The sequence below is a fragment of the Pygocentrus nattereri genome, chromosome 27, assembly GCF_015220715.1.
Source record: "Pygocentrus nattereri isolate fPygNat1 chromosome 27, fPygNat1.pri, whole genome shotgun sequence".
NCBI classification, from domain to species: Eukaryota; Metazoa; Chordata; class Actinopteri; order Characiformes; family Serrasalmidae; genus Pygocentrus; species Pygocentrus nattereri.
Genome location: NC_051237.1, coordinates 28,054,858 through 28,067,340, shown reverse-complemented (window position 1 = coordinate 28,067,340; position 12,483 = coordinate 28,054,858). Strand labels below are relative to the sequence as shown.

At 45.6% G+C, this 12,483-nt stretch overlaps 1 protein-coding gene across 2 annotated transcripts in view; it reads right to left on the bottom strand.

Annotated features, from left to right (window-relative positions):
* Window positions 1-467: 467 nt before the first annotated feature.
* The window catches only part of umad1 (UBAP1-MVB12-associated (UMA) domain containing 1), a 34,087-nt gene continuing 22,071 nt past the window's right edge, over window positions 468-12,483 (bottom strand). For both annotated transcript variants that reach the window (XM_037535200.1, XM_037535201.1), the window contains exon 4: window positions 468-1,717. In XM_037535200.1, the coding sequence (XP_037391097.1) occupies window positions 1,439-1,717 (279 nt within the window). In that variant the 3' untranslated portion in view covers window positions 468-1,438. The remainder of the gene's footprint in view (window positions 1,718-12,483) is intronic.

Here is a 12,483-nt window from a genome sequence, read left to right as displayed (position 1 = left end):
TCATCCTCATCCAGTGTGCTGGATTTGGTGCATTCGCGTCCCTGTGTTTTCGTTCTGGTCTCTGATGGCCTTTTTGTGTTCGTACCCCCAGTAAAACGTTTTGGTTTGTCCATCTGAATTAATGTGACCAAATCGCAAGGCAAATTATTCACTAACTGCATAAAATAAACAAATTTTTATTTATTGTTTGTTTTTTTTGGTAAAAATTCCCCTCAGATGATCAGAACGTGTGTTTTCTGATCTCCACATGTCACTATACCCTTATAATTTACTGCTAAAGGCCAAAAATCTGCGCCGCTCTTTGTGTTGTTCTCTAAAAGTGATGTTTCCAGAGCAGATCACTGAAGAGACGCCGTCTGTTTATAGTTTAGAGCCCAGATTTGGGGAAAAACGGGTCGACTTTCAGTAGAAAAACAAACTGAGTTCAGCTTCTTTTATTATAAGGGTTTAAAATGACGTCACCGTCTATTAGACTGGAGAGAAGAGCTACAGCCTCACACGACGCCCAGCTTCTGAATGGAGCTTATGGAGTATGAACGTTATGAGGAACATGACGGAGCGCGGTTTGGAGCCACCGGTGGTCCCGAGGAGTTAAAGAGGTTAACGTCAATTTTTTCACTTTTGACTCCTTCACCTCCAGGACCAGCAGCCATCGCCTGACAGCAGCCAATCGCAACCTACATACATGCATGGGCCAACAGAGACGATGTATAAAATCACAAACTTCAATTAATGTCAAGCGTTAAGCTTAAAAAATACTACGAGAATAATATAAAGAACAGGATTGATAATAATAAAGCAGTGGATTTCAGCAGTTTGGCTGCAAACCTCCCCCCCAACCCACAGCTGCATTGCTGAGGCCCAATAAAGAACGATCCTCAGCCCGGCCTCGGCCTGCAGCTGGGGCGCTGGGAAGGTCGGGTCAGCACGTTGCTGCTACAGCTCAGTGAGCAGCGCTGTGCTCCACGTATATAATCATCTATACATTTTGGCCACGTTTGTTTCACATTTCAGAATTTCGGAAGGCGACATGAAGCGCAAACGTCTAGCGTGACACGTGTTTCCAACCATGTCCAGTTGGATGTGCTTGCTTATGCGGTTTCTGACAGACGGTCATCTATAAACACGGACAGAACCAGTTTATACGGGAACCGCATAAGCAAGTCTGATTCAGATCAGAGTGATGTGTGTACTGATTCAGGCCGTCTGTACGCAGTGTGTACATTGCTAATCGGCGGGCTTTAAACTTCCATTACTCGTTAGCTGCATTCGCTCTAGAGCTCAAGTGCAAAAGTACAGAAGCAAACTTCAGACGCCGAACACGTCTACGCAGATCGACCACGTTTAGGGTGAGGAAGGGGAAAACAGTGTAAATCTAAATTTAGCCGAACTGCTGCTCTAAGAAAGGCCCAGGGGTGTTTAGATCAACCGACAGGCCTCATGGCTCATAGAGCACCGAGTTTTCCAGGGTGAAGTCATAACAGAAGCTGGCCAGGTTTTCGTTGATGTCTCGAGGCAGGACGAACTCTGGTATGAGGGGCAGGCCGGCCTGCATGGCCAGGATATGCGGTGCCAAGGTGAACGGTATATCTCCCAGAAGCTCTGGAAGAGCCGGGGCTGCTTCTGTGCTCTGCGGCTCTGTGGAGGATTTAGCGGTCGGCGCCACTGGAGTGGACTGGACAGCTTCTGTAGTTCTGCTCAGCCCCGCACTGGACGACTGTGCAAAACAAAAGAACAGAGGAGATGTGACGTTACATTAGATGCTAGGGCTGCAATTGATGGTTATTCTATAATTGATTATTCAATCAAATGCCTAATTTAACAGGTCCATCACAAATGTTTACCATTGTACAACAGTTAGCTGGCCGTGCAGGCTTATTGGCTGAGAAGCGTTCTAACCGTGCTGTTACTTCACCATAACATCACTCCACTGAGACGCTGTTGCTAAGCAACGACTCTGACCGCTGTAGGAGACGCTCGAGCCGTCTGAACGTTTTCACTTCTTACTTTGCCACAAACAGAAAACGGACACTGTTAAGACCACATCTGACCGACAGCCGATTTGGTCCGACTCTGAAGACGAGACGACACTAAATTCCCAAACTGTCGTCACCACTGAGCAGCTTTTCAGTCGGCAGCTGAGACAGAAGAACAGCTGAACAACCTGGAATCAGCCAGAAATGAACCCAACACCATTCGCCAAACTAAACGGGCTGTAAGAAGCTTTACAGACCGGCTGGAACAAAACAACATTAATACTGATCTGGACAAACTGACCAAACTGAGCTGAACCTGATATTGGCTCAGTTTTACGGCTCAGTCTGATTTGGTCCGACTCTGAAGATCTGACACGTTTGGCGAATGGTATCGACGTTATCATCCTTGTCGATGATTAATCGACTTTGTCGTATTTTTGTAGCAGCCACTACAATTTGTTTCAAGTTGCAAGTGTTTTTAGCGCCAATTCCATCTTGTATTTTTATTTTTCATTAGTTCTCTTTTTAACCATATTCCAGTTATTTTAACCATATTCACGTCTGACTGAGACTGAGAAACGTTACCGTTTTCTGAAAAACACACAGCACTGTGTGAAAGTTTAAGGCGTCTAAGCGAATGTTTAAACTTTTGACCTCAGCAGTGAGTTTATCACAATATACATTAGAATAAAGTCGTATTCATAATTCAGATAAACAGAAAAACAATAAACAGTAACAAGAATTTCTCGAGTCCATATTTTTCCTGGACACCTTCACAGCCGCCACAGAGACTCGTTAATATCATCAATTACATCATGAGGTCAATTTACTGAGCACTGATTGGTCAAACCAGGAGCTGCTTTTTAACTACATATAATACTGGACTTCCTCGAGGAGGAGAGGCTTGGAGATGGGTAAACACACACACCAACATCCAGAACATCACTGTCTATATGTATGTACACACACACACACACACACACACACACTATACATATATATACATATATATATACACATACATATATATATATATATATATATATATATATATATATATATATATATATATATATATATATATATATATATATATAAATAAAATCATATATATAATCATCATCATCAACATCATCATCTTCATCGGTGTTGACCGCTTAATCCAGACAGGGTCACAGTAGCAGCTGAGAGGGCAGAGAATCCCAGATGACCCTGTTCACCCGCAACTTCCTCCAGCTCATTCCCGGGGACCCCAAGCCGCTCCCAGGCCAACTTGGAGATGTAATCCCTCCAGTGGGTCCTAGGACGACCCCGGGATCTTGTCCCGGTAGGCCGTGCCTGGTACACCCCAACTGGGACGTGTCCAGGGGGCATCCGGATCAGATGCCCGAACCACCTCCGCTGGCTCCTCTCAATGCGGAGGAGTAGCCGCTCTACTCCCAGCTCCTCCTGGATGGCTGAGCTCCTCACCCTGTCAAATACAGTGTAGCTGCCACCCTGTGAAGAGCCTCATTTCCACTGCTTGTATTCGCGATCTCATTCTTTCGGTCATCACCCACAGCTCATGACCACAGGTGAGGGTCGGGATGTAGACTGACCGGTAAACAGAGAGCTTGGCCTTATGGCTCAGCTCCTCTTCGCCACTACAGTCCGGTACAGTGACCGCATTACTGCTGCCGCCTGTCCCAGCCTGCGGCCGATCTCACCATCCCTCTTTCCTCTTATATATGAATAAAATTATTAATATTCTATAAATTTTGTTTATTCAAATATTAAAACTTTTCTCAGCAAATAAACACAAACTACACAAATAAATACATTTTGAAAATGTGTCTTGGGTGCCTGAGACTTTCACACAGTACTGTATGAATTTAAATCCATTAAATTTGAATTTAACGGCAACAACACATTTCGAAAAAGGTGGGCCTGGGGCCTGTTTACCACTGCGTTTCATCACCTCTTCTTTTAATAGATTGGTTCCTTTGTTGTAGTTCCGGCTTCATGAAGTGCCAAATGTTCTCAGTGGTGACCGGTCTGGACTGCAGGCAGGTCAGTTTAGCACCCGGACTCTTAATACGGAGCAGTGCTGCTGTAATACATGCAGAATGTGGTTTGACATCGTCCTGCTGAAATAATCAAGGCCTTCCCTGAAAAAGACGTCGTCTGGACGGCAGCAGATGTTGATAAAACATGTTTATATCATTCAGCTTTAATGGAGCCTTCACAGATGAGCAGGTCACCCAGGCCATGGGCACTAATGCCCCCTAAACCATCATGAATACTGGCTTTAGAACTGAGCACTGATAACCAGCTGAGGGGTCTTCAGCCCGGAGGACACAGCGTCCATGATTTCCACAAAGAATTTCATATGTTGATCCGTCGGACCGCTGGACACTTTTCCACCTCCCCTCAGTCCATTTTAAATGAGCTCAGGCCCAGAGAAGGTGGCAGCGTTTCTGGATCCTGTTTATATTTGGGTTCTTCTTTGTGTTTTAGGGTTTAACAGCGTTTGTGGATGCAGTGATGAACTGTGTTCACAGTCAGTGGTTTTCAGAAGTGTTTCTGAGCCCATGCAGTGATTTCCACTACAGAATCATGTCTGTTTTTAATGCAGTGCTGCCTGAGGGCCCAAAGATCACGGCCAGCAGATCCTGGTGTTCAGCCTCGTCCCTCACAGACAGAGATTTCTCCAGATTCTCTGAGTCTTTAATGATGTTCTGCACCGTAGACGATGAAAAGCAGAAGCTCTTTGCTGTTTTATGCTGTGAAACGTCATTATACCCAATGATGTTACTGACCTGTTCCCAATTAAGCACCAGGTGTTTTTTTTTTGTTGTTGTTGTTTTTTTGCCCCCCTTTACAGAACTTTTGTTGCCCCGGTCCCAAATTGTTTGGAATGTGTTGCTGCCATCAAATTCAAAACGGGGAAATATTTTTCAAAAAACAATTTCTCAGTTCCAACATTTGATTTGTTGTCTTTGTACCATTTTCAAACAAATATAGGGTTTAAATGATTTGCACATCATTGCATTTTGTGTTCATTTACATTCTGCATAGCATCCCAACTTTTTTGGAAATGGGGTTGTATTTTTTTTATAAACTTAGCCCTTAGAAAACTAATATTTCCTTCCCTGTTTGAGACTATTTAAAATAACCATCTTAATCATGAGGTCACAAAACAAATATATATATATATACCAGATTAAATCTGACAAAAGCACTTACTACAGCAACAATCAGTAAAGCAGAGAATGTCTTCAAATGTATGTCATGTCCATGTAGAAGGCTTTTGCTTGGGGGCAGGGGGGGTGGGGTTAGCTCGTCCAGGCCAGCCAGCCCGTTATTGTCTTCACTTACAGAGGAATTTCACTCGTTTCCAGTTGTTGTGCATTTAACATGACATGAATCTATCCATTACATAACGCTGCATGCCTGTTTACTCTGGAGGCTTGTTATAACGCTGTTAAATGCTTTCGACGCCCTCAAGCTCACAAAACAAGGCAAATTCAGATGTTTGCCATTACTCTGTATTTAATTTAGGTCAAATATGAAACTAAATAAGGAGAGATGTTCATTTCACTGCAACTCAAAGAAGCAGTGTATTCCTCTGGAGGCATCTGAGACCACTACTTATGCCACCACACCAGTCTACAGATTGTGCTCTGTTATATAACATTCTCTCCAGCAGAACTGGGCCAAAGGAAAGAACAAAAACAAACAAAAACGCATCCTGTGGTAGGTTAGTCATGGTCGCACTGCTTCAGCATAATGCCAGTGTTTTCAATCAGTCAACCAACAAGCAACCAATCAACTACAAACCTTTTCTTTAAAGAGCAAAAACACCATAAGACCTTTTTTTCATTACCAGCTGAAATGCACCAAACTGTCCAAACTGTGAAAACTCTGATACGAAGACGTCATCCGTGCCTGTAGCAAAGTACCATGACATGTCACAATATGCAAATAGGTACACCAATGTTACCGCCCCCCTGATGACGCCCCACCCATGCTCATAAATCAGACAGCATAGGAGCTCAGAGATGCCCACACTCACGCACTCAGCACCACCTCACCTCTGGCTGCGATAAGCCAGATGTCTGTACCAACTGTAAATCACCCAGGTAATCTAAGCTTAGTGTGTAATAAAAGGTGTTGGACCGATTAAGTGAGGATTCTTGCGAGTCTCCATGAAGCTGCTGGTGTTGCGTCCCATTCATGTTTCCCTTCACAACTCAAACTCTCGGGCGCGACTCCCTGAACAGAAATCAACGGCAAGCAACACTGGAACTACAGAAACGTTAAATGGCCATCATTACTGACCGTCTCAACCTAAATCGCTACATGTCCTTCAGGATAAATAAACAAATAAATAAACAACCTACCAACCGACCTACGGACCGACTGACCTACCAACCGACCTACGGACCGACTGACCTACCAACCGACCTACGGACCGACTGACCTACCAACCGACCTACGGACCGACTGACCTACCAACCGACCTACGGACCGACTGACCTACCAACCGACCTACGGACCGACCTACCAACCGACCTAGGGACCGACCTACGGACCGACTGACCTACCAACCGACCTAGGGACCGACCTACGGACCGACTGACCTACCAACCGACCTAGGGACCGACCTACGGACCGACTGACCTACCAACCGACCTACGGACCGACCTACAGACCGACTGACCTACCAACCGACCTACGGACCGACTGACCTACCAACCGAACTACGGACCGACTGACCTACCAACCGACCTACCAGCCTATCTAGCGTTTTGTCCGTGCAGCTTTTCTCAAACGTTTTTCCCCCGCTTTCCATAGCTCCAGTGTTGCTTGCCATCGACTTCTGTTCAACGAGTGCAGCGCCCGAGGGTTTAACTTGGTTATGTCGGATATGGACCTGCTGAACAGATCATTAGAAGCGAGCAGCCACGGTTTTAGGGAATGTTCCACCGTTTGGCGCCTCTGCCGCTCACTGCTCATCGTTTCTACGTTAACTTTCCGATGGTTTGAGTCAGCAGCTCATATTGAGAGCTCAAGACGCACTGCCTGATCACAAACACCTTCCCTCGTTGAAGATGGGGATGGTAGCAGAGAAAAATCGTCAACCTCCTAAGACCTCCTAGTGGCAAACGTGCTGTTTGCTTCCCTCTCTCTCCATATTTTCTGGTAGCTAAAGTGCATTGGCTCTAAAAACTGCAGCCCAGCCCACCCAGACCCACCTCAAAACCCATAGATCACTGCAACCCCCCACTCCAGTGTGACCCTCCCAATTCTGAGCATATTTCAAAGTTGATGCAGCCAAAAATAGTGGGATGTAGTTACTTTTTAAAGTACAAGAATTATACAAAATGTTATTCATACATTATAAAAAGTTATCCTTAAATTACAAAAAGCATGAAAATGGTGCAGTGGCAATTAGTCTTAATTTGCCAATAATTGATATTACTGAATACTGGGATCATTTAATAAGCACCAATATGCAAATCACCGTTCTTTGATTCTCACTCAAATGCCACACACAACAGCCCTGGACGGCTTAACACTAACTGCTAATTCTGTTCTGGCAGCTAACAGACTCCTGCTTAACTAACCCCAGCTACTCTCGCTGCTGTTGCCATGGTTATCAACTGTTAAGATTATTAAGTATTATTAGAAACCACCTGGAAGACCTGGTAGACACCCAAAAGGCCCCCATCAGATAAGCAGCACTGAAAGCTTTGATCTCTGAGAGAGAGTAGAAGATCAAGCTGCTTCAGATCTGAGAACATCCACAGGTGTTTCTGTCCATCCTTCCACTGTGAGACGACCACTCAGTGCTGTGGGTCTGAAAGGACGTGTAGCTGATCTAGAAGAACCTCACTGAGAAAAGGAGACGGACACATCAAACAAAGAAGCTGGACGATGGACTGACCACCCCAGAGTCCAGACCTCAGCACCACTGAATGGGTTTGGTATTATTTGGATTGTGAGAAGCAGAAAACACAAAATAAAGTAAATAAAGAGTGGACACTCTAAACGCTGGAAAAAAATATTTGGTCATTTTGTTGACTCCTGCTTAACTACCCCAGCTACACTAGCTGATGTTGCCACGGTTACCAGCTGATGTGGAGGAGCTGATGTGGAGGAGCAGATGTGGAGGAGCTGATGTGGAGGAGCTGATGTGGAGGAGCAGATGTGGAGGAGCTGATGTGGAGGAGCAGATGTGGAGGAGCAGATGTGGAGGAGCAGATGTGGAGGAGCTGATGTGGAGGAGCAGATGTGGAGGAGCAGATGTGGAGGAGCAGATGTGGAGGAGCTGATGTGGAGGAGCAGATGTGGAGGAGCAGATGTGGAGGAGCTGATGTGGAGGAGCAGATGTGGAGGAGCAGATGTGGAGGAGCAGATGTGGAGGAGCTGATGTGGAGGAGCTGATGTGGAGGAGCTGATGTGGAGGAGCGCTTTCGCAGGCCCTTCCTTCCTGCTACTGTTAGTACAACCAGCACTGCTCCCAGTAGAACCCCCTCCACCCCCCGTTAGACCTCACACACCCGCAGAACATACTGTGAGCCCATCACCTTCTCCTGTGGGCAATATAATCAACACTCTGTGCAATGTACGTTTAGTAATATCACTATAGCGTAAATATTCTTGAGCTTTCTGTTTATAAGTGTTATATATAGTAACTCCTCACCGCCCCATGTGTGATATAAACCAGTACCCAGTGTGCAAAACTTCAGGATTTCAGGCAAAATATCCTTACATGTAAATATCTTAGCTTTTTTTGTTATCCTTTGTGAAAGATCGATAGATTATATTTATCTTACTTTTTATGTTTAGTTCTAATATATATTGTCTATATAGTCACATTTTTTACAGTAACAAACTGTAAAAAAAAAAACCTTGTTAAGTACTTAAAGTGAATTACTTGCTTGCTAATTCCTTTGCTGTCCATTTGCTGGTGTAACACTGATAATTTTGTCTCGTCTCGTCCCGTCCCATCTAGTCTAGTCTCGTCCCATCTAGTCTCGTCCTGTCCCGTCTCGTCTAGTCTTGTCTCTTCTCATCCTGTCTAGTCTCGTCGCGTCCCGTCTAGTCTCGTTTCTTCTCGTCCTGTCTAGTCTCGTCGCGTCCCGTCTAGTCTTGTCCTGTCTAGTCTCGTCCTGTCCCGTCTTGTCTCTTCTCGTCCCGTCTAGTCTCGTCTCGTCCTGTCTAGTCTCGTCTCGTCTCGTCCTGTCCCGTCTCTTCTCGTCCCGTCTAGTCTCGTCGCGTCCCGTCTAGTCTTGTCCTGTCCTGTCTAGTCTCGTCCTGTCTCGTCTCGTCCCGTCTCGTCTCTTCTCGTCCCGTCTCTTCTCGTCCTGTCTAGTCTCGTCTCGTCTCGTCCTGTCCCGTCTCTTCTCGTCCTGTCTAGTCTCGTCGCGTCTAGTCTTGTCCTGTCTAGTCTCGTCCTGTCCCGTCTCGTCTTGTCTCTTCTCGTCCCGTCTAGTCTTGTCCTGTCCTGTCTAGTCTCGTCTCGTCCCGTCTCGTCTTGTCTCTTCTCGTCCTGTCTAGTCTCGTCTCGTCTCGTCTCGTCCTGTCCCGTCCTCTCCTGCCCAATGCTGCACTGGTTAACTGTACTGTTATCTCATTTACTCATCTGAAGAGACCTCCATTACTCAACCAACTCGAGAACCTGTAAATTCCCTTGACTATTTTTGAATAATAAAGCACCAGCTTCAAAACTAAGCCTGCAGCCCTACATTAATTTCAGCCACAGCCCCTCCTTTTTTAAATATCTGTTCATTAAAAATTAACAGAAAAAAGTAAAAACCCTCCCCAGGATTTTGTTCCAACTGCCAGAGCACCTTCGCTGCTAGTTTGAGCAAATTAGAGACGTCAAGCTGTTTGAACAACCTGTAGTTTTGACTGGACCTCTATCTGTACCTACAGGAACTGTAATGATCTATTAACTGCAGTCTATTTATGGGGGAGGTTTAGATTCATTTCCTGAATGTGCAAAGTAGGTGAAGAGAATCTGGTGCAGTTTATTTAGTTTTTACTCTCGCTTGTCTTCCTGTGGCAAACAGGGCATAGGGCATTTGTTATGCTTACCCAGGGCCCTGCTGCCAAGCAAGCAGATCTCAGACACACACACACACACACACACACACACACACACACACACACACACCTGCTCTGCAACATCTAGTCCATAATTAAAACCTTGTAATTTGCACAATGTTGGAAGCCTTGACAAAACCCTGTAGTATAAAGTCAAAGCCTGGTGACTGCTTGTCTTTCATCAGCCATATGGATGGTCTGGGACACAGCGTGGCGAATGACAGCAGTTCGTGTTGACCCCAGAGTTCAGTCCAGCCACCCGACACCTGTCGTCCACACAGCACAGCAAGAGTCGCCTGGGCCAGCAGAATAGAAGTGAGTCCTCACAGCCTTTTCTCCAGCTCCCTCCCCAAGCACTAAACCCAGCACTGCTGCTCCTGTCAGGAAGAGCTCTACACCAAGCAAATGACCACCGTAATCAAGCCTTCCTGCTGGGCCGGGGGGGCGGGTGTTCCACTAAGCTCTTGAGACTGAATTAATCTCATATTAATTTGATCTAAAGCACAGCCCCATATATTGTTTGTTCATTGCCATTGCAATACTGGGTTTTACTGCAATATGAAAACACCCTGCGGCGCAGACCTGGTACAATTAGGCCCAGTCCCATCTCACCCCTCGCCCGTACCTCTTCGCCATTAGCCCTCACGTCTAGGGGTAGGGTGTCCCGATTTTAGTTGAGATCGAGGGAAGCAGCAGATATCATCCACCTTAAATAGTCCAGCAGTTCTGATGCCTGAAGCATCAGATATCACCTTTTTCTTTCATAATCCACCAAATGCTTTTAATGGTCAATGGGTCTGGACCGTAGGCAGGCCAGTTTAGCACCTGGACTCTTTTACTACAGAGCCATGTTATTGGAAAACATGCAGAATGTGGTTTGGCACAGCGTTCCTGAAACGAGCTCAGGCCCAGAGAAGGCGGCAGTGTTTCTGCATCCTGGTTCCTCCTGTGCATGAGTTTTAACTTGCATTTGTTTCTACAGTTCCAAAGACATGGATTTTACTCTTTTAATGCACGTCAGTGGCCTACACTGATATTCTCCTTGAGTTCACTTTTAGCTGAGAATTTGTCATCATAGTTTCTGTGTATAGTTTGAAATGCCTCTCGACGTTCCCCTTCTTTGGAACCGCGATGGCTGTTTGGCAGATCATTCAGATTCATTTGGAGTTTGAGACTATGTAAAAGTAGTCCTCCTCCCGCTCTGCATGGCGGAGGTTTCGGTTTCAGTTTCTTTGTGCTCGGTCTCACACTCGTCTTCTGAGTCAATGCAGGTTACAAAAGGAAAAAGTTAAAAATGTGAACTGCTACCGATAAATGAAAACTTTCTAGACCGTTAGAGAAGCAAACTGACAGCAGTGCTGTGCCATAGATAAGATTAGATTAAGTGGCCCTTATTAGTCCTATAATTCCAGGGAAATTTCACATCCGCGATCTAACTCATCCGTGCAGTGAAACACCACATATACACTAGTGAACACACGCACACTAGGGGGCAGTGAGCAGACTCGCCCGGAGCGGTGGGCAGCCCAATCCGCAGCGCCCGGGGAGCAGTTGGGGGTTAGGTGTCTTGCTCAAGGACACCTCAGTCACGGACTGTCGGTCCAGGAAATCGACAAGCGGCAACCTTCGGTTCACAGGGCTGGTTCCCTAATCTCCAGCCCATGACTGCCCCCAGCTACGTAGCCATGGTAACAAACTATAAATTAAAGAGACAGTGGCCACATTTCATGTCAGTCAGTCAGGCTGATCTGTTTGCCAGAAGCAGTAAGAAAGTGTTGAATGAGGCGCGACCTACCAATGTGCACCGTGATGTCAACTGGTCGCTCATGATTGATGTACTGGGCACCCTTGATTTGTATCAGAGGTCAGAGAGGTCAGAAAGCTAAGTTCTTCAATATCTGACCAGTGAGCAGTTGGACGGTCTCATACCAAAACATTTATGCCCTTTGTCTGGGCAGCCCAGTTATAGACCTGAAAATCTGGGAGTCTGATGGGAGTTATTTGAGATTATCCAAATAACAGGGCAGTGACTGAAAAACAAATAAATGAGGGCAACACATTCACTTTTATCATGTTAATGCATCCGAGAAATGAGAGATACCTATTTAAGGTGTAGGATGTAATTTGTCATTTATATCAAATCTTAAACACATTCATCCCCAGATATTTAAACCCACTCTGTGCTCAGGGACGGGGGAAATACTCGAGTTTACTAGAAATTGCTCAGGAAGAGAGTTCAGAGTGGTGACCACCTCCCCGGCTTTACATCTGAAAGTCTCCGCCTCTCTGAGATGCTCTTTTTATACCCAATCATGTTGCTGACCTGTTGCCATTTAACCACCAGCTGTTTTTTAGCATTACACAACTTTACCAGCATTTTGTTGCTCCTGTACCAACATTTTTGAAACATGAT